The sequence below is a fragment of the Hemibagrus wyckioides genome, linkage group LG17 (genome assembly GCF_019097595.1).
Source record: "Hemibagrus wyckioides isolate EC202008001 linkage group LG17, SWU_Hwy_1.0, whole genome shotgun sequence".
NCBI lineage: Eukaryota > Metazoa > Chordata > Actinopteri > Siluriformes > Bagridae > Hemibagrus > Hemibagrus wyckioides.
The window spans coordinates 23,908,015-23,931,145 of NC_080726.1; the positions used below are offsets into that span (position 1 = coordinate 23,908,015).

General features: G+C 42.5%; 1 protein-coding gene across 1 annotated transcript; it reads right to left on the reverse strand.

Moving 5' to 3' along the window:
* Positions 1-5,065: 5,065 nt before the first annotated feature.
* On the reverse strand, positions 5,066-22,016 carry ypel2b (yippee-like 2b). Its single transcript, XM_058414480.1, has 5 exons — positions 21,448-22,016; positions 9,237-9,468; positions 8,877-8,920; positions 8,503-8,611; positions 5,066-7,187 (listed from the first exon to the last, which is right to left on the reverse strand). The coding sequence occupies exons 2-5, from the start codon at positions 9,351-9,353 to the stop codon at positions 7,098-7,100; spliced, it is 360 nt and encodes a 119-aa protein (XP_058270463.1). The 5' UTR covers positions 9,354-9,468; positions 21,448-22,016; the 3' UTR covers positions 5,066-7,097.
* Between the last annotated feature and the right edge of the window lie 1,115 nt (positions 22,017-23,131).

A 23,131-nucleotide genomic window follows, 5' to 3' on the forward strand; every position in this document is an offset into this window, starting at 1 on the left:
GCCCTTTCACTTCATCTCTCATAGCATTCTGTTTTGTTTTGGGGTTTTTTTTTTATTCCTGTAAATTATGATATAAGAATGACTGGTCTGTCGGTGTGGACATGTTCCTGCCGGTTTCCTCTCACCTCCCAAGAAAATGTGCCAGTATGTGGATTGGTTAGGTTTAGTTGTCTCTAGGTGTGTGTGTGTGTGTGTGTGTGTGTATAATCCCATGATGGAGTGGCATCCCATCCAGTGTTCCCAGAACAGACTCCAGATCTCTACCAGCTCACTACCCCGACCCCAATAAAGGAATTCCTGAAGACGAATAAATTAACTGTGCAAGTACTAAATAATTACTTACCCATCCTGGCTTATTTATGTTTCTAGTCATACATTTATTCTACAGGAATGATTCTACAAGACGATCCCCACAATTTCTTGACTGTTCTTCGTCTCTACTGAACTACAGCTGCTTTTATTTCTCCTACTGCAAGCTTCCGAGTCACCACCAGGGGGCAGAACCAGCCTCCTCACCCAGGACCATTGAAGCATCATTGAAGACTCGGTGTGCCAACTGATAGAGTGCATTATCGATGTTCTGTTCCTGCAGTGCATTGTGGGATTTCACGGGCACTGGAAATGATCTACCATGCTTTCTCTAAATATAATACGACCATAGCACAATTCTCACTGCTCTGCTCCTGAAATATAACAAAGGCTACATGTCTGCTGGTGTAATATGTTAAAGAGGGATAAGGGGGATAATTAGTGGAGTAATGCAGATTTTTGGCTCAATAACGGAATTGCTGGACTTTACTCTTGGGTTCCTTTGGGCTCCTGTGACTTGGGGATTAGAATTTCAGCTCAGACATTTTGAATCGATCTTTCAGAAAAGACCCTAATCCATTCAGGTTATAATGGGTTTTTTTTATTGTTATTATTATTTTTTTAATTTTGATTGAACATCAAGGGGCACTGCAGCTCGTGTCTCTGGGGTCAGGGTTCGATTCCTGCCCTGTGTGTTAAATTAAGTAGCCATTATTTGTCACATGTACATTACAGCACTGCAAAATTCTTTGCCTTGGAGTGTTGGGGTCAGAGTGCAGGGTCAGCCATGACAGTGCCCCTAGAGGTGGGGAGGGAGGTGGTTGGGGGGTGGTGGTGGTTGAGGGTCGTGCTCAAGGGACCAATGGTTGCAGCTTGGCAGTGCTGGGGCTTGACTGTGTGTGGAGTTTCCTCCAGATACACCAGTTCCTTCCCAGTCCAAAGACATAGTCTGATCTCTAAATTGCTTAGTACCCTGTCCATTATGTCCCCCACCTTGTGCCCCTTGATTGCCCTGGGCTAGACTCCAGACTCCTTGTGACCCTGTGTACGATAAGTGCTACAGAATGTTTGTAAGTTTACTGATCTTAGATGAGCATCTTAATAAATTTATTTACACTTAATACATTTTTCCCTAAGGTTAAAAAACCCTCCATCTCACCCACATTATAAAACAACACACAACAACTCTCTCAGTTACTCAGTGATCCATATAAGTTACTGAACATGTTCAACTGTTAAAAAGAAGAAGATGGCTTCTAATTATTTCTCTCATATTTGAAATCAGAGCACAGAGTCAGCCATGATACAGCGCACTGGAGTAGAGGGGGTTAAGGGACTTGCTCAAAAGTGTGGCAGCTTGGTGGTGCTGGGGCTGGAATCCCCAACCTTTCAATCAGTAACCCGAGCAATCCAGAGGCAATGGTGTCAAAAAAAATAAAATCTCCCTGAGGAAAGAAACCTTGAGAGGAACCCATCCTCCTCTGGGTGACACTGCAGAGTGAGATTCTAAACCTATTCTATACAGTGAAGTGCAGGTGTGTGAGCAGGAGCTTTTGAGCTACTTGATGATGATAGGAGCATCAGAGTCATTTCTGAATTCGTGATAGGTTTAACATCCATCAAACGTTAAACGATGGAGATCTGACCACAGCAACAGAAGTTCAAAGCCGGCGCCATGGTCTTCAAGCAATACTATCCACTGCGGTCTCCAGGCTGTCCACATGGAGCAGTGAGCACCACAAAGTGAAGAGGCTCCAACCAGAAGACGGCATCAGGACGGTATTCACTCCGATATGTCTGGTTATTTATTTATATTTTAGCTGATCCTGAATTCCGTTTTCAGTAGAAACATGTCTGTCCTTGAAGTTGAACACATAATTGCCATGATTTTTTCTTTCCTCTCTAAAAAGACTTGAGTAACTCAAACACATCCGTATTGCCACATTCTTTCACTTTTCGCCAATCTGGTGTGAAAACGGAAAGTAAGCAGGGCTTCGTGAGCTTTGTGACGTGGATCTGAACGCTCGTACGTCACAGAACATACACAAGCTCGAACAGCATCCACGGGCGTTTTCGGGCCACAGGATGGCAAGGTAAGTAAGGTGGAGCCCAGAATGTGTCAGGAGCGAGACAGCTGGAGTTAAAGGAACATTTATTAATCATTCTTAGTCAGGGTAGGATTTTCCAGCTGCACTGTTTGCACATTTTGGATGTCTAGTATTTTGTAAAACGTGACAGGAACGTGCCATCCGAGGAAAGGATTTAGAAGTGCAGTGTGAATCTGACTCGACAAACATGTCTATCCCAGGTACCAGTGAGACTGTTAAAGAGAACATACAGCTGTGGCATTGCTGAGTGAGAGCTTCAAACTTCATTTGGGGGAAAAAAAGAGAGGAAACTGTGGAAGAAGAATAAATCCAGATCCAACAGAGTGAGGACAATTCAATTTTATTTGTATAACACACTTAACAATGGACATGGTCACATGGTCAGCTTTACAGAAGTAGAGAAACAGAGAAGGGGAAAAATTTTTATATATGTATGTAAAGATTAAGTTTAAGTTACTATTTTATCTCTAATAACAAGCCTGAGGCGACAGACTCCCTGAGATGATATGAGGAAGAAACCTTGAGAGGAACCAGGCTCAGAGGGGAACCTCATCCCCATTTTGGTGACACTGGACACTAAATAATGTATGGAGTTTTTTCTACAACAGCAACCAAGGGGTTATGAGGAATTATTAGGTCAGTGTAGTTTAGTTTCTGAGCTGAGATTTCAAGACAGAGTGATCCCAGACCAGATTGTTGTGTTACGTAGACACAACTGCATCCATCCTTCTATCTTTATCTCTGGTGTAATGTTTCACAAGATTATTTTCAAAGTCTTCGGTGTGACACCGTGACCCCTCATAGAAGCCGATACACAATCGACTCGACTGCAGTCTCATGAAAAACACTCCATGCTCATGGTTTTGTTTTCGTCAGCAGACCAGCGAGTGTATCCTGCAGTCCACTCTGCACTGCTCCATCAGTCTGTAGAGCCAAGCGGCATGGACACTAATCTGGAAACCCCTGAATATGTTCTTTAACCAGTACACTCCTGCTCAACATCAACAATAATGTTATGCCTGATCAGTGTATGCTCAAGTGATGCTTCTTAAAGCTTGCTTGTTTGTAAAGCTTGATTTCTGCAAGCTTTACACCTCTGCATGTCAGAACAAAAAATGGCAAGCTGAGAGATCAGAGGACTCGTCTGTAGACCTTCGGGACAGGGTTGTGTTGAAGCACAGATATGAGGAAGGGAACTGAAAACTTTGAAACTGAACTGAAGTCTTTGAAAACTCCAAACAAGTCCTTCATTCTTAAATATGCTTTGTAGAGCTTGGGCACAGCAAACGTGACCATACAGAAAAGCTTCGGTCAGAAAGAAATTGACCAAGAGCGTAGAGTCTCTCTGATGTAACTGCTTTAGAGTCAAGACAGCAGAAGAAACTCGACAGTTCACTTGAAGTTGAACTCATCACTTCTCTCAGGCCATGTATAAGATTCTATATGATGAAACTAAAACTAAACACTTTGGCCCAACACTAACACAACATCTGAACAAAACCAGGGTGAAGTGACCAGTTCCATCCCTACACTGAAGCACTATGGTGATGGCACTGTCCTGATATGGAGCGTTTGTCACAGCTACAGTCTCAACCTTGCCTTAATATAATCTAAGACGAGGCAAATGTAGGCCTGAACTATAATCTATAGTCATCCCAAGACTCCTGTTCACTGTATGTTTATACTGAACATCTTTTCAACACATTCAATACAGTCTTCTACACCTGAACACATTTATGTTGTTATATCATTTTTTCAAAACATAAAAAAGGATCGATTCCCCTTTGAATCTGGTCCCTCTAAAGTTTTCGTCCTCATGCTGTCTCAGAACGTTTTTCACTTCTTTGACTTCCTCGGTAGGAATCAAGATCTAGACCTAAGTTTGGGTTCACCTTCCAACATGACAGTGACTCAAAACACACAGCCAAGGCAATACTGAAGTGGCTTCCGTCAATGACCTTGAGTGACCCTGATGAAAGATCTCTGGAGGGATCTGAAATGACTGGTACACTGATGCAACTCTGACAGAGCCTGAGAGGTTCTCCAGAGAAATATAAGAAAGTCCCCAAATGTAGATATTCCAAGCTTGTAGCATCAGGCACTTACAAGGTTAGTGTTTTCACAATGGACTGCAAGTCTGGATACGATCATCCAGTAGTGTCTGAACGGCTAAAAAAGACACTCTAAACTTCAGCCTTCACATCGCTCATCTAACCGTGAGAGCCCTCGCCATTCATCTCTCACCCTGCACAGATGGCACCATGAAATAAAGAGCAAATACATCACCCACGCTCCTTCCCACAGACGTCAGACAGCCTCACTTTCTGGGCTCTGTGTGTGTGTGGTGTGTACGACTGATAAATACTGGACCCAGACAATGAATAACGCCAATTCTCTCTCTCCACACACACTCCTCCTCTGCAACTTGAGAAGAGAGAGACCCAGTTGCTAGGAGACCTGATCTGCAGTGCAACCCAGTGCAGCTGTAAACAGGAAAACGCAGTCCAGAGCCCGGAGAACCTCGCATGAGCTGATGGCACTGGAGTGGAGTCCAGCCTGCAGTCTTCGTCCAAAAACGTAGAACAGATTTACGAGTCTGTATTTGCAATGCATTTTCATTTAAAAAAAACAAAACCACACCAAATGCGTCGACTTACCATATCTTTTATTTTTAATTTAGATCAATCTCCAGCAGTAGTTAATATATAGTCATGATTTTATAAAAGACACACAGCTTGAAACGTTTTCAAGAGTAAAAAAACGTGCCAAATATTGCACACCCGATTAGGGCTCCAGACACAAAGCACAGTATGATGTTCGAAGCCATAAATAACACACAGATCAACCTAAATAATGATACCTCTCTTTAATGTACATGTAAGTGCTTAAATATATTAATATCTGTCATTTACAAACAAAACAAAACAAAAAAGAAAGAAAGAAAGAAAGAGAATGCATTTCACTTTTCAGAGACAAAAAGCTGGCTACTTTCAACTCCTTAACCCTGATCCTCATCTGTGCACACAGAGACTATCACATGCAGCACTACAGCATTATGGGTATTTTCATGATCTCACAACAACTTGAATTTTGGATCATCACCCAAACCTGTAAGCGTTGGAATAGCTTTATGCTATAATCACTTGGATAATCTGGTTTAACAGGAGTGAACAGAATACATGCTGGAAATGCGCAACAATGACAGGAATACACATGATAACTGTATGGAGCTTTATGATTATAGTTCAACAGCGTATTTAACCGGTGGCTACATCCGAGCCAGCTCCACCACCCATACCAAACCTATATAAGGAGTGCTGAGTGAGAACTCAAAGTACTGAAGCCTGTGGCCTGAGAGCTGCAGAAAAGAGAACTAGGTTACAGACTGATGTCATGTTTGTGATATGCCTTTGTGCTGCTTGCTTGTTGGAAGTATGATTAATCGAATTAGCCTAGAAAACTAATAAACTGCCTCATCATTTTATATGTATATGTATATACACGTGTATATATACACACATTACTTCACTACACCCTTTTGCACACACTGCATATGAAAAGATAAACGAATGAAAATGGTTAGGAAAGGTTTTTATGTCTTTGCATCACACTGCAGCAGTTGATCAGGGTCACTATGGTATAAACACAGGGCCCCTCAGGTCACTACGGCCTATCCGCCGTTCGTGTAACCAGTAATAGATGGACGGGTTCTTTGGTAGACATGGAGACACACCTACGAGGTGTCACTGTGAACTGGCTTTAAATCTCTGGAGTTATATTTCAGGTTTAAAAAAAGGAGGCAGTATTCCAGTATTGTACCTGTCGTGCGAAAGCTCGGAAAACCTTGTCGTCGTCGTGCCCAGCAGTAATTCCTAAAAACATAATCACACAACAAAAGCAGGGCTAGCACAGGCAGCTAACGGCTAACGGATTTTTTAAGGTCTGGACACAACCACGTGTGTCCAGTTCCATTTCCTGGTTAACATTCGCTTTTTGTATGTAAGGTCAAAGGAGAGCTAGATGTTAGTGTCTTATAAACGGTGAGACGGGGCGGTCTCGTTAGAAAGCTCTGCCTGCCAATATGACTGGTTTTACCCCTCATCAGGGCCTCTTTCATTGGCTGTCTCCGTCAGAGGCCCGTTCAGAGACCCGTCGTCATTGGCCCAAGCTGGCAGTGGCCAAACTCAGCTGGATTTGGGATAATCACCTTAGCACTCTCCTATATAGACTACCTGTGTGACCCCATGGCCCTGCCAAGTTTAGAGTGGAACCCAGATGCACACAAACACATTGGGTTGTCTTGGGCTAGGATGGGGGCGGGCATGCAAGTAACTAGTTGGGTGTATATATCTAGGTGAGTGTACATGTCTACACACCTTTTACTGGATGTGTTCACATATCCACTAGGACGTGCGCACGCACACACACACACACACACACACACACACACACACACACACACACACTGTTCCTAGGACTGCCTCTCCTCTGTACCTTATTCAGAACCCCTGATGCTACACCTGCAACCCTGGAAAGAGGAGTGTGTGTGTGTGTGTGTGTGTGTGTAATGTTGAATAGAGTACAAGAGAGAAGGCGACATGAAACCAGCGTCACTTGTTTACCCACACAGCCAGCATCTGAACTGGCTTCATCCATACTCCATCACAGCTCCCTCAGACCTCAGTCCCAGCCATTGTCCTTTATCATGTGGGCCAGCTCGATGATAAACTTACCCTCCTTGTACTTCTGGCTGCTCTCAAAGGCGTGCTCCTAAAGAGAGAGAGAGACGGGGAGAGAGAGGGTTGTATGTCCAAGAATAAGTGTTTCTCTATAGCATACAAACCTGTTCATACAATGGCCAAGAAGTGCAAAGCACAATAACAAATCAGAAAACACAAGGACGATTCAGACAAAGCAGAAAAGGTATGTATAGTTTGTGAATGGAATTCCTCCCTCTGATTGGACGAGACATCGGTCACTCAGGATCTACAGGAAGTCCAGCAGTAGCTGCAGCAGTAGAAAGTGGATTGGTGTGTGTATGAACACAGCTCTGCTCTTATAGCGCTCCTCACATCTTTTAATCTGGAATACTTTGGTCTTCCAAACATACCTGGTGTGTTTTTAGAGATCGCAAACTAATCTTTACTGCATTATACGCTATCAGTATATCCAAAATCACGCCATATGAACGTCCTTCCTCACAGTAGAGCTGAATGAACTCCATTTTCTTATCAATGTAAATATATGTGTTTATTTTCTTTAAAAGATTTAAAGTTGCACTACTGAAAAAATGGTTTAATGTGAAGGCAGAACTCCACACATGTACAAGAAATAAAATTAGATACACAGTAGATTTCCTACTTTTTGTAAATCCCAAGTGACAAATGTCTCGTCCAATCAGAGGTCAGAATTCCATTCACAAACTACACCTAGCTTTTCCGCTTTGTCTGAATTCTAATTGTTTTTGGATCTGTTATTTTGCTTTGCTCTACCTTGGATGCATTAACAGTATACAGGTCATTTCATTAATCTGAATGGACTTCCCAGAATACCTGCTTATGGACATCTTTCCTCACATAGCTAGTGACAAACTTTCAACACAAGTCACTAACTCTGAAATGTTCTTCTTTCCTGTTTAATAGAAGACTCAACATTTACATCTGACAGCCTTATTAATTTATTTCCTAAATAAAAAATGTGTACAAATGTGAGGTTTGTTTGTTTCTACATTTCTCTATATATAATAACTTATTTGATAAGCAGGGAGAGAAATACAGAACACCGACACATAAAAATATCAGCAAGTCATTAAGCTGTGGAGTGAAAACAGACACCGTACGAAGAGGGAAGAATGCAAGCCCCTTCAGGACTGACTTTGAGTGTAGACTTCCTAATATTTGCATGGTGTACAGTAGGTTGTTATCTATTTTGGGATCCTAGATCAGCTGATGCGTGTCCATGACGGTAGTAAATCGAAATACGCTCCCAGACTTATGAACATACCAGAGCACAAATACAAGAATGGGTCAAATGTTTGTGAACACATCAGTGGTGTACACATGGCTGTATATGTCATTACACTCACATATTTCCATCCTAGTGTAGTTTTGCAGTTCTCGCAATAGATGTCTGCTACTGCGTGTAGGCCGGTGAGGAGCACTCGCTCTTCTGCTGGACCACAGCCTACGTTCACCCTATTGAGAGACAGACAGTTAGATCACACTGACAAATAAGCAGATATACATAAGAGCATATGACCAATCATATATTATCCTCTACAGGCACCTTATTCCTCTACTGTGGGGCTAGAGTCCAGAACAGTTTGATAAGTACCACGCTTTCACACACTGATTCAAATCCCTAATGAATGACCAGGTTTTGTGAAGTATTAGAGAATAAAAATGAGCAAACTGTGTTGGAATTTGTCCCCGGAGTTAAACATCCTTGCTATATACTTACACAGAGTTAAATAGATAGGCTCTGCCTTGACTTCCTTGAAAGGACTGAAAGAAAAGCAATAGAACAGCTTATAAGCATTTTACAACAGCATTTGTCCATCCAAACCATATTTTGTTAAACAGTGACAACAAGCTGTGCAGCATCTGCTAGTCTGACCTCAAGCTGTCATCTCCCCTGCTCTGATCATGTTTGCTCTTGCCTGCCACCTCAGTTTGATATGTATTCAGTCTTCCCTTTACATAATGACAAACAGTTTATCAAACTGACTTTAAAAAAATGAATAATTGCATAGAAAGAAATCTTTGCTCTTCTTCCTAACCGAGTTTGGTAAGAAACTCCCCTACAGAAAGTCCAGGTCACCTTAGAGATGAGCTCGTCATGGTTGGCGAGGTGTGCGCGGCAGTGGATGCAGCTGTAGGTTCGGTGACAGGTGGGAAGGTAGGCCTGGAAAGTTTTGGAGCGCGTCATAGTGAGCATAGGCGGGCTTGGTGCACGTTGCACAAAGGGGCTCCCGGCCCAGGATGGCTCACACGGGAAACAGCGCAACACACACGTGAGGGCCGTGGTGGTGCGTGGGGTGGGACACACACACCTGTGGAGAACAGCGGGTCTTTACATATGCTTTTTTCACTCTTCTTACACAGATAATGTACACACACACACGATAGAGAGAGAGAGAGAAAGAAACGCTGAAATAGATGCTTGTTGTGGATTAGAAGAATCATAGAAACAGTATCAGTGAGACAGACAGCTAGGGTTGGTGAGAATATGATAGAGATAACCAATTAAAAATACTGGCCACTTTAATAGGAACACCTGTACATCCTCTCATGCAGTTATCCAAACAGCCAATCACGTGGCAGCAGCACAATGCATATAATAACACAGGTCAAGAGCAGAATCAGACTGGTTGTTGATTCAAGACAGGGCTGGTTTGAGTATTTCAGAAAATGCTGACATGGGATTTTCATACACAACAGTCTAGTGTTTCTAGAAACCCTAAACCTACCCCTACCCCTGCCTTTGAGGTGGATGAGCTCCAACAGCACTGACAAACACCGAGTTCCATTCGTGTCAATTAAGAACAGTCATGTGACCTGGTCTAATGAATCAGAATCTCCGCCCCTACATGCATATGGTGGGGGTCAGAATTTGGTGTCAACAGCATGAATCCATAGATCTAGCTGGTCTTGTGTTGACAGTTGGTGGTGGTGTAATGGTGTTTGCTTGGCAGCCCCTTAGTATCAAACAAGCATCCTTTAAATGCCACAGCTTGTCAGAGTATTGTTGCTGACCATGTGCACTCCTTTACGGTTGTAATTTACATGTGTCAAGGCATGTGACAAAGCAAATGTCTCTATTGTTTGTTGTACTTCAATGGCTGCACCAGTCTCCAGATTTAAAGTGAATGATACAATCATATCAACATGGAATCTCAAAGGAATGCTTTTAAAATCTTGTGCAATCCATGCCAGAAAGAACTGATGTTCTGTACCAAACAAAGGTTCGGTTTTAGTATGGCGTTCCTCATAATGGCCAATACTGCAGGAATACGTTTTGAGAGGCAGAACCACACTAGCCACAATGAGCTGTGGTTAACAATTACATTAGCCTGTGGAAACAGAGAGAGAGAGAAAGATAGCTTTCTGGTCAGTGCAGCAATGCTAAAAGCATCTGTGCTGTGAATAATTGTAAATACATGTAACTGTAAATATAGATGCTGAGATCTTTGCAGCAGGAGAAAGCACTGGGGCTACGAATCAATGCTTGTGTGGAAAAGCAGCTCTTGTAATTTCTCTATTGTTTCCCAGGAAAGGCGTGGGCATAAAGAGTCCACTGAGAGCTTGCGTACACACACTCGCACACACACACAGTACTCTCCCACATGCAGTCGCACAAACTGATGCATTCACAAACAAACCTACAGGCACATGGGCGACCTGCTGGGTCTCGCTGTGTCCTGCTGTGTCCCCAGTATGCCTTGAGCTGATCACTGTAAGGGTATTTCAGGACTCGTTCAGTCCAGAACCCTACCTCCACTTTGCCCAGAAGCCAGGGGTGTTTCATTACAGTTTAGCTCTGAAATATTAGCAGCCCAATAATATGCTCTCAGGCAGCACAGAGAAAAGACGTGTTGTTTTTGCCGGTATAATAAGAACACTGGACTGTAATTACTGACAGAATGTAATCCCACATTGTAATTAAAAGAGAAAATGGCAACCCTTTTAGTAGCAATTAATTTTGAATGAAGGCAAATTCATAATGTTTTTTGCAATGTTTTTAGAGGCGAGGAAACTTAAGGACTGTCCCTAGAGCTCCTCAGCCGACACAAATATCCGCTAGTGCAGAAGCAAGAAATTAGATTAAAAGGAAAATGTGGTGCAGTTAATGAGAATGGGGAGATGATTAAATCCCCTCGAATCAACTTAATCAAATTCACTCTGAACTAAAATGAGAAGAATGTTTACTAATCTGCTGCTAAAATCTAGAACCGTCTCTGATCCAGGGTCAAAAGATCTCAGCAGTGTGGAACAAAGACCTGGCGTGATTGCACTTTCGGATGATTTGACTGGTTTTATGTCTCAGATGTGGACTGCCTTTGAGATTCTTTACTCCCAAACCTTCCCAATAACACAAATGGATGTAAAGAATCGAGCCTGTACTGGGGTCAACACTATACACTAGTGGAGAATATCAAAGCGAACCCCTGGATCTGATTATGCTCAGTGATTACCAGCAGTCCTGATTCCACAGTGACATCTGGATATGGAGAAAATCTGTCACTGAACCATCCTGTCTGCCTGCGTTTCCTCAGTGCCTGTTCCGACTCATGATGCCAGCGTCTCGAGTTACAAATGGGTAAAAGGAAAAGGAAGAACCACTGGCTCTGTTGTTGGAACGGCTTGGGTCCACTTCCACTGAAAAGGAAAAAGGTCACGGCATATCAATCCTGATTTGGTGCTCTCTCCTTTAACGATGACCTCGTCCCATCTGCAGGGCACAAGGGCTTTGATGGGTATGTAAATGACACGCTATGGCCTTCGCAGTCACCAGATCTCAACCAGCGGTCGACCCATATGGGTTTTTCAGCAGCAGATGCTGATGCAGATATTAAGCGAGTCAGGAGGCCAATATCTGAGATGACGTTGATGATCGTAGACCTTTTTTAACAACTGAATATAGCACACGTTTGCTTAAATGCACTAAACATTTCTGCAACATCATCAGTAACTCCAGAAGCTTTCGGTCATAAATACGGCAGTGTGGTCAAAAAATATCAATAACGGAAGTCAAAGAGCACATTTTTGTACAGCATCTTCATAAATTCTTCAAGGGCATTTCTAAATCAAGCTCTAAATCTGAATTAGTAGACAGAGAGGAGTACTAAGGAGAAGAAGATTTTTATTTAGCATCCTAGCTGTGGATAGTCACAATCCTGGAGAAATTAAACCTTATATCAAAACTTACTTGCATCTCAGTCATTTTTGCAATTCATTTTAACCAACAGGTTCCAAGGTCATTTAGAGTGGATTAGTGGACCATAGTGGAAGCACAAGGTGTTCAAGTTCATGTTAACTGTTGATTTACTTTCTTCATGTCAGAGCATACTTCTGGTCCGAATCGAGTGTGATTGTGTTCCCGTTGTTCAGGTTTCTGGCTCACTTGATTCGATCGAACCCCAGTGCGTTCGTGTTCATCTTACTTCATCACAAATGTGCATGAAGAGCATAACCGCATTCACTCACCATATGGTCATTGTTTTGGTGCTATTTTGCATGTTTAGTCTCATCTCCTCTTCTGTGTCCAAAGGCTTTCCCCTGCACTCATGCTACACGTGTGTTGTGGAAACTAGGGATATCATCCTCGACTAAAACACACGCACACAAACAGGTTACTTTACTTCCTGAACGAGTGCGGACCCGAGCTCAAGTTGCGTTCACATTCACGGGAATCGCGACACAGTTCCAGTGCAACCGAACTCCTCGATACCATATCCTACAGGGAGTCTGGGGTTCAGTACCGTGCTGCACTTCCTGACCACATGACAGCGTTCACATTCCCAGTTTATCATGTGATCTGATTCACTGTCAGTGTGAAAGTGCCCTTTGTTACCATCACCATTATGCCTGAACACCTTGCCTGTTTTGAGTAATAAATTATACACTGAACATAGCCAGAAGTAATAAATGATAAACTTATTTTATAAAATAATATATTTTAAAAATTCATTTTTATACTCTTAATTCATCCAACCCTCATACAAGAGACAACTGTGGCCCTATTCAGAGCATCAATGTTCATCACAACAGCATCTCAGAACAACGGCCCATCACAAAGCCCAACCCCACCCCCTGCCCCACACACACACACACACACACACACACACACACACACACACACAAAACCTCTAGTCATGCTCACAAAACAATGTATAAAAGTACTGTATAAAAATTAAGCCACTTCAGTTTTTATTCACAGTCCTGCTTTTGTTCCTTGAAGTACACCTCGGTCAGTGGCTGATGCAGTGGTGATGGGTGGTGCAGTCTGCACTGTGTACGCTCCTCCCGAGCACAACAACCTTCCTTATGTAACCGGAGCAGCACTGCTCGTAGAAATAACAACGGCAAGGAGGGCAGCGTGTCCGTGTCCTCATGTTCCACCCATCACTGCAGAGACAATGAGGCAAGTCCTAAAGCCTCGTGGAAAAAAGCCCTTCACACAACCATTACAGTCTGTGACAGTGACAAGAGGAAACAAGGGGCAATATAAATAGAATTGCACTGGGGTAAACATGTCATCCATGATGGTGGATGTTAATATAAAACATACAGGTTTCCTCTTTCTGTCTGTCTGAATGTGATTTATTAAAGCCCAGAGTTGGTTGATGTGTCCCATCTGTGCTGAATAAACAGGAGTGTAAACTCTCTCATGGCTTCAAATCAATGCAGCAATTAGGAAGTTCATCACAGCAGACATGAGACGTTTTCGGATGTCAAGAACCCAGGATACATGAAAAAAAAAAAAAAACCCCAAACATTTCCAGAGCTTGAGAGAGAGCTGTGACTCGGACAGCACCAACTACCCCAGAGCAGAATCAGAGGTGCTTCAGACATCACACCAGAGACAGCTTATGTTTCATCAGACCTTATTGAAAGCTTCTTGGTGTGACAACAACCACCTTCAGCCCAACATTGGGAAACCAGAGTACAGAGTACCAATAGTGGATATCAGACACAGGAAGAGATCCCTGACCATGTCACCATAAAAGGGGGACAAAATGGAGATGGGGACAGTTTTTCGGTGTGCAAATTATCAACTGCTTAGGCAATTAAAATATGATGGGATGTGGTAGCTTATAGTGGTTAATGCTTGGACTACTGATTAGAAGGTGATTGTTTGAATCCCAGGTCCACCAAGTGCCCACTGCTAAGCCCTTAAGCAAGGCCCTTGAACCCTCAATTGCTCAGCTGTATAAAAGGAGATATATTTTAAGTCTCTCTGGATAAGGGCGCCTGCCAAATGCCAGAAATGTAAAAACCTGAGCAGGACGCTCAGGCCATTTAATGTATGTATTAGGCTGCTACAGATGTTTTACCAGTCTGTAGTGGCCAGCATTATCTTCTTTGCTGTGATGTACTGGGGAGGTGGCACTGAGATTGGTGGTGCCAGCAAAGTGGTGAGGAAGGCCAGTTGTGTGGTGGATATGGAACTGGACAGTGTGGAGGCAGTGACTGAAATGAGGATGAAAAGCAGCTGAAAGCTATCATGGATATTCCTTGTCATCTTTCTTCAGCCACAGATTCATGCCTTAAGTCATGTGGGGGGTTCTATCATGGTCAGGTGGGGAAATCTTCCCCTACAGAGGATTAATAAAGGTTCATCTCATCTCATTCTGATGTTCAGCATTTGTTTCCTTATATAATGTATAAGAGAACGGATCACACAAAGGCTTTACTTTTCTAATGCTGAATGTTTTAATCAGGGGAAAATTTACACTTAAAGCACTTACTCATGTAATGCTTATTCTGGCTGTATGGAAATGGATTATATTAAAATTTGGAAATCTGTGCGTTACACACCCATCAACAAAGGTCCTGAAAGTAGTTTAGCTCTGGGGTTTGTGAACACATGCCCATTTATTCGTTCACTTTTCCTATATTTTACCATGTTTATCCGTTCCGGCAGTTTCTGAGTGTGTGTGTGTGTGTGTGTGTGTGTGTGTGTGTGTGGAGGAGGATGAGCGACATGTTTATCTCTTTTCGTGGCTGTGGGTTGTAGGTCAGCAGGCAGTGTGTATTAGGCTGGGGACGATTGAGGATAGTATCGGGAATCAATGACAGACTCTAACTATAGCGACAGCTATTAGGGTGGACAATTTAAACGTCTGTCGGAAAATATGGTGCCTGCAGCTTAAAGATGAACAAAATAAAAACTAAAAAAAAAAAGAAGAATACAGTGGCTTAGTGTTAGCAGGTTTTCCTAGCATTGGGGGTTTCCACTGGTTATGCTGGATTTCCAGTCCAAAGACATGTGGAACTTTGGGATAGCCTTCCCAACAGTGTTTTCAGGGCTCAGATACACTTTAAATGTAGATTAAAGACATATCTCTTTAGCCAGGCATAAACACATCTAGTGCTTGCTAATATGATGAACAGCAGCTATGCTAATTCCTACTTCACTTGCTTCTCTTTTTCTACCCATCCCGAGACATCTCAGAGATTGTGCCAGCTCCAGTTGAGTTCCTCTTCATGAACATTTCGGATCTTCAGTAAGAAGAGGCCGAACCTGCGAGTATCCCGAGGCATCCAGCTCCAGCTGTGTTCTTCATGAAGATTGCGGACAATATAATTTGTGATAAAAACTGCTGCATTAAATAAGAAAAGGATGCAAAATTGTAATTCTATATAAATAAAACTCACTTCTAGTTGGGGCAATTCTTCACCATGCCACCAGAGGGCAGCCTCTGTGGAGTTTCAGCTCTCTTCCTGGGTTGCTAAAGGAAATTCCTGCCTTTAGAGTATATAAAGTACACAGACAGCAGGTTAGGTGTGAAGTCTTGCAGGTTACCTGGTGGTTTGTGTCACTTCTAGTGCCAGTTCTTTTTGGTTGCTATTTCGGGCCTGACCCTTGCTACACGTCTCAGTTTTCCTGATTTGTCCTCTGGCTCTATCTGTTCTGTGCTCTGCCCCGGGCCTGTCCTGCTCACCATGTTGATTGATTACTCTCTGGAACTAGAAGTTAAGTGCTTTTTGTGCTTGACCTTGGGCTATTTATTGTTTGTGCTCTCGGGATCGTGGACTTCAATATAAAATAGTTCTGATCTGAAATGAATTATCCTGTGTGCACTTTGCAGACCCTCTGAGTTCCGTTCGGCTAAATGGGCAAAATCTCGACAGTTGCATCCACTAAGATGAGTCCTTCATCTCCTACTGAAGCGGGATCTAGGTTTTTCTTGTATGTATGGTCTAGCCTGCACACTGAGGAACAACAACAAAAATAAATAAAACTCAAAATCAGGAAAGGAACCCTTAAACCTTTCCATGGACCACCTCAGTATTGACCTTAGCAGAGATTTATTTACAAACATATTTCAAAAATGTTCATGCTTATGATTTAAAGGTAGCCTATAAAATTCTGGCTATTTATTGGACGTAGATCTTTTTATTCCTTTGACACATTAGGTTGGATCTAGCAGGAGCTACACCTGATAAATCAGTTGATCTTGGCTTTCGTTAGACTCAGGTGTGGCTTCTGCTTGGTTGGAATGAAAACCTGGACTTTCCAGATAAAACTTCCAAGATGTTAGCAGCAGATCCTTTATGTCCTTCAGCTTAGAGGACTTAAAGGATACTTTTGATAGATACTGACCACTAAAGACTGGGAACACCCCACAAGAGCGGCAGTTTTGGAGATGCAAAGAGCTATCCTTCTTTCCCTATATGTATTTCTGTCACTGTGATTGACAGGGGAGAAAACATGGACATTTTTTTGCTCTCCTGGACTGTGGAATTATCAGTATTGAATCTGTGATCTTTTTTCTTTTCTTTAAACTATTTAGTATGCAGTAGTCAACTCTACAGATGGGAAAGGGGACGATTCTGACACACTATTAAGACCGACAGCATGTTCTCTCAGACCTAGCCTTGGTGTAGTATGTGGCTGTTCTGACTGTATGTAGAATGGAATTAGGTTTAGAATTACAATAAATTGCCAAAAGTTTTGGGACACCCCTCCAAATCATTGAATTCAGGTGTTGTTTTTCAGGGGTTGTGCTCGGCTCCTTAGTTCCAGTGAAAGGAACTCTTAATGCTTCGGCTTCATACCAAGACATTTTGGACAATTTCATGCTCCCAACTTTGTGGGAACAGTTTGGGGATGACCCCTTCCTGTTCCAACATGACTGCACACCAGTGCACAAAGCAAGGTCCATAAAGACATGGATGAGTGAGTTTGGTGTGGAGGAACTTGACTGACCTGCACAGAGTCCTGACCTCAACCCCATAGAACACCTTTGGGATAAATTAGAGAGGAGACTGAGAGCCAGACCTTCTCATCCAACATCAGTGCCTGACCTCACAAATGTGCTTCTAGAGGAATGGTCAAAAATTCCCATAAACACACTCCTAAACCTTGTGGAAAGCCTTCCCAGAAGAGTTGAAGTTGTTATAGGTGCAAAGGGCGGGACAACTCCATATTACATTCATGTGCATGTAAAGGCAGACGTCCCAAAACTTTTGCCAATATAAGTGTATGGTAGTATTTGTTTTTTTTAGTATGTCTTTTTTTAATCAAGGTATCATCAACTCAATTTGGTGCCTCACACCTCCAGGGTTGGGGGTTTGATTCCCACCTCTGCTGTGTGTGTGTGTGTGTGTGTGTGTGTGTAGTATGCATGTTCTCCCCATGCTTTGGGGGAGTGCTTCCTCTGTGTACTTCATCCCCCAGTCCATAGACATGCATTGTAAGCATCTAACCGAACCCTGCCTTGTGCCTCGAGTCTCCTTGTAAAGGTTCCATGTTCCTCGTGACCCAGTAGGATAAGCGGTGTAGAAAATGACTGGATGGATTAAACCGATTTACAATACAGCTAAAATAACTTGAATACTCATTATTATGACATCATATTTGACAGCTCAGATTTGACTGCCTGACGTTTATCACCTGCTACTTCAGGTGTCCCAAAGGCAAAACCCTCAGAGCTCGTCTGTAATTATTCAGTCCTTCATCTTTTATGTCTATATGCTAATAGGTTATCAAAGAAGCTTCAGGAATTATGGGAACATTTGCAGCTGAAGCCTGTTATTCTTTTCAGTAAAGTAACTGTCTTACCTTGGCTTGCGAGGCAGAAAATGCTCTGACATTTCTAAAAGTTTCCGATTCCACATTCGAAATGGAGCAAAACAAAAACGGCATCCTTCGAAAAACAAGTCGGTCTATTGTTGTCTTGTGAAATGACGTCTACTCTGTGCGCAGACTTCGTACAAAGGTGTCCAATGTTTTGTCTCGATAGAAGAGATCACACTAGCCTGGACTAGGAGAGTAAAACTAAAAGGAAGGCCCAGATACACGACAACACAAAAGGTTAAGCATGTCAGAGTCTGAAGTTTGAGAAAAAGATGTCTTGCAGGTCCTCAGTTGGCTGCTGCTTTAAATAGTACAAGCCAAATACCAGTGTCATTTGCAACAGTGAATACAAAAAACCCCAACTCAGCCATGCTGGCCTTATGAGAAGAGTTTAAAAAACCAAAAAATAAGGTAAAAATGTAAAAATGGCCAAAGCAACACAGACTATGGATAGAAGATGAATGGAAGGGGGTATGGATGAGGGAAAGTTTTAAAAGCTGAACATATAAAAGGAGAACATGCGCGAGATGTAAAGCAAATGAAAAGATGCTGAAGGAGTGCTTGATGCCTCCTAGGGTACAGGGCTGCACTGGTGAAGGTAAGACTGGGGTGCAAAGAAGAATAATCTGGAAAGATTACCACTATATATTTAATGATGCCATGTCTTGTGGTCAGTGCTTGTTTGGTGCAAATTCTAAAAAAAGCTGTGTCCCAAATGATGTACTACACACTGTGCACTTACATTACGCACTACCGTCCAGTGCATGAATGATAGAAGGGTCATATCATCTCAAATGATCAGATCACATCAAAAGCATGTAATGTGACGCTGCTAACTTTAGAGAATATGGTGAATTTATGAAACTAATTTAACAGACATTTCCAAGAGGTGTGTCTTCTCCATCAGAGTGCCGTCAGCTATCTTGAAAAATCAGTCAATGTCTGGTAGCCCCGCCCCTTTTCCACAAAGTATGCAAAGCTGCAAGAATTGAGTGCTTAAAGAGTCCAATGTTCAACAATCAGGAAACCAGATTACAGGCTTTAATAATGCACTGGTCAGTACAGATCTCCAGATCACAACCCTACTGAGCTTAACTATAAGGTCAGGAAATAACTAGAAGGCCAAACGTCTGCAAAGCTGCAGCTGCCGCAAAAGAAGAACTCAAAGTTATGACGTTGTGAGTGTATTCACTATCATTTCAGAAAGAAAGAAAGAAAGAGAGAGAGAGAGAGAGAGAGAGACTTTTAAACATCTCTTTATTTACCACAAGTTAAAAATTGCAAAGAAAGAAATAAAGAAAAGAGAGAGAGAGCGAGAGAGCGAGAGAGCGAAAGAAAGAAAGAAAGAAAGAAAGAAAGAAAGAAAGAAAGAAAGAAAGAAAGGTATCTGGTTTATATACATAGACAAACGCACAAATTATATATAGAACCAATAACATTATGACCACCTGCTTAATATTGTGTTGGTCCCCCTTTTGCTACCAAAACAGCCCTGACCCGTCGAGGCATGGACTCCACTAGATCCCTGAAGGTGTGCTGTGGTATCTGGCACCAAGATGTTAGCAGCAGAGCCTTTAAGTCTGTAACAATGCTTAGGTAGGTGGTTCGTGTCAAAGTAACATCCACATGGATGGCAGGACCCAAGGTTTTCCAGCTTGTCTTCTTCCCATAGTGCATCCTGGTGCCATGTGTTCCCCAGGTAAGAGACGCACACACAATCCACGTGATGTAAAAGAAAACATGATTCATCAGACCACACCACCTTCTTCCATTGCTCCGTGGTCCAGTTCTGATGCTCACATGCCCATTGCTGGTGCTTTCAGCTGGTGCACAGGAGTCAGCACGGGCACCCTGACCGGTCTGCTATGCAGTCCCATATGCAACAAACTGTGATGCACTGTGTATTCTGACCCCTTTCTATCCAGCGTTAACTTCTTCAGCAATTTGAGCAACAGTAGCTCGTCTGTTTGGATCGGATCACACGGGCCAGCCTTCACTCCCCACGTGCATCAATGAGCCTTGACCACCCATGACCCTGTCACCGGTTCACCACTGTTCCTTCCTTGGACCACTTTTGATAGATACTGACCACTGCAGACCGGGAACACCCCACAAGAGCTGCAGTTTTGGAGATGCTCGGACCCAGTGGTCTAGCCATCACAATTTGGTCCTTTGTCAAACTCGCTCAAATCCTTACGCTTGTCCATTTTTCCTGCTTCTAACATCAACTTTGAGGACAAAATGTTCACTTGCTGCCTAATATATCCCACCCACTAACAGGTGCCATGATGAGGAGATCATCAGTCTTATTCACTAAGTATATTTTATACATACATACACACACACACACACACACACACACACACACACACACATATATATATATATATATATATATATATATATATATATGAAACAAGAAAATAAATCAAAATATAAACAGAGAGGAATTAATACAAAAGGATTACAAAAGGAGTTTTCTCATACTTTATGAAGCTGTGGACTGTGAAATAAATCCAACTACTCAAATATTTCATATTATTGAAACCATTACAGTTATTTCTGGAACTTTCCACCCGACAGAACATGCTAAATTCAAGCTGACATGATGTCAAGGCCTGGTTTGGATATAAAAGGTTCAAGTGAAGAGTAAAATAGGTTAAAATAAGAATTTTGTGAAAGATTTAATAGGTTTGAAAACCATTGGATGGCTGAACCGACGCGAAAATCACACACCGCACTTCATCCCTCGGGGTCGATGTTGCAGTGCACGCGCCCAGCTCTATAAACTACAGGCTGACTGCTGTGTGTGTGTGTGTGTGTGTGTGTGTGTGTGTGTGTGTTTATAACTCATCAGTGCAGAAACAGCAAAATGATGAACACCGATCTCTGCACAGTGGCTTTAACGGGGGAGGGGGGGGGGGTCTGAAATGACGCAGTGAGTTGTTCATCTTGATATATTCACTTAACAACACTCATTAATCCAATGGTAAACACTCTGTATGAAGCATGGTATTTAAAACGAAACCCCTTCTTTAAGAGTATCCCTAAAAACAGCACCACTGCGAAATTATTCACCCAAAACACCCCCCCCAACACCTGCGTGGATTCAGGTAGCATCATCATCATAACAAACTGACCAACAACCAAGTCTGAGAATAACGTCACTGATTCATAAAACATGCCAGAATAAAGTTCAGCACTAATAAATGACGTTAGAATGTACCTCTGAAAAGTAGAGAAGACTCCTGAAAGGCACCGCGACCTTTGCTGTAAAGGAAAGGCAGCTTATGTTTTGGAGAAGCCGTGTGGTCCTCTGCAGTGTTTCCTCCGGGCTGCTGGTGCCGACGTGTTTTGGGGTGTTTCATGTAATTGAGCAGAAATCATCCTGCGCTTCACCTACACAGATTGACATCCGTGTCCACCAATCAGAGGAAGGGCCAGCCTAGCAACACGGCGCTGATTGGTCGAAGGGAGGTTAAAAACAAAAACTGAAGCTCATCAGTGGCCTGTCTCTCCGAGCAGGGTTTATTCCTCGTCTATCCGTCGTTAAGGGTCACGTGCCGAATTTTATATTTCTCGCTATCGCCATGGAAACGTATGCACGCGAGGCTTGTCTCTGTCCCGGGTTCCTGACCGTGTAGAAGTTCCTTTTCTTAGCGCATCCTCGTTCACAACTTTCTCTGTCCGACTCGGCTTGGCTTACGGTGCGCTCGTGCGTGTGCACGGGCAACAGTGTGACGTTAAATCACTGTCAAAAATAACGTGCGAGCACGTGACGAGCCACCCACGCGCGCGGAAAGAAACACCAGAGAGCAAAAAGTCTCGCGCGCGGAGATCGCCAATGTTTCCTTTTCTATGGCAGGCCAAAGGGGTCGTAGCGTACCAGTAAGCGCACTTTGTTTATATTACTGCGCATTACACGAGTTACTCCATCCCTTGGCATCCAGTTAACAATTAATTACTAGGTAATCTAGTTCTAATTCAGCTATTCAAACTATTCAAGAATTTCCCTTTATGGGATCAATAAAGTCTATCTATCTGTCTGTCCGCCCATCTGTCCAGCCAAACCTATCTATCTATCTATCTATCTATCTATCTATCTATCTATCTATCTATCTATCTATCTATCAAAAAGATGTTAATAATCTATTATAATCAATTTTCTTTACTGATGATTGTTGCTAATGCTGTTTATTTCTTGAAGTTTAGAATGAACAAATACACAAAATTTGGTAAACTAGCGTTCTTGCTAACGAGACGAGGACATTAAGGATGATAACTCTAATGCTTAATTTGTTTATTTTAACTAATAATTTACTTTTGGTCTATAAAAAGAGTTGTACGTCTCTCTGCAGTAAAATGAATAAAGGAAGTAAAACAGAAAAACAGAATTTTTTCAAGATCATGGAATACAGATGATGCAATTTCCTGTTGAACATACTCTAAAGTCTATTCTGTTCAATTAGTGTGGTATTATTATGGAGCTTTTCAATATATTTGTTTCTCACCAATTGTCTAGGAGCTCTGGTTTGTTACAACACACCTACACACCAATTGTTTTATACAGAGAACATGGCGTAACCACTGGAGGAGCTGTTCTGACACCTGTATAGCTTGTTGCAACCATAAGATGTAAGATTGTGACTGTGAGATGTGGTATTTTACTATAATATATCCTTGACACTTTCCTGCCAGGTCGATGCTCGTTCCAAGTGACAGGGAATCCTGGCAGTTATCCGGTGTTTATAGAACCACAGTCACATAACTAGCTTTTTATTTCACCCCTGCTAACTGCCAAGCATGGTGTGAATGGGTGATACTGTACCTACCAAGGCAGGAACCTTGGGATGGCCACAAGATCACTTCCTCATCATCTGGTTTATTGCCAGTGCATGCAGCTCTCTCAT

What these genes read in the sequence shown, in the direction of transcription:
- ypel2b (XM_058414480.1), bottom strand. Translation starts at nt 9,353, where the DNA reads ATGCTCACTATGACGCGCTCCAAAACTTTCCAGGCCTACCTTCCCACC. An exon ending in GCCTATCTATTTAACTCTGT is followed by an intron (nt 8,612 to 8,876) that starts GTAAGTATATAG and finishes GTCTCTCAATAG; the next exon opens with GGTGAACGTAGGCTGTGGTC. An exon ending in CTACACTAGGATGGAAATAT is followed by an intron (nt 7,188 to 8,502) that starts GTGAGTGTAATG and finishes CTCTCTCTTTAG; the next exon opens with GAGCACGCCTTTGAGAGCAG.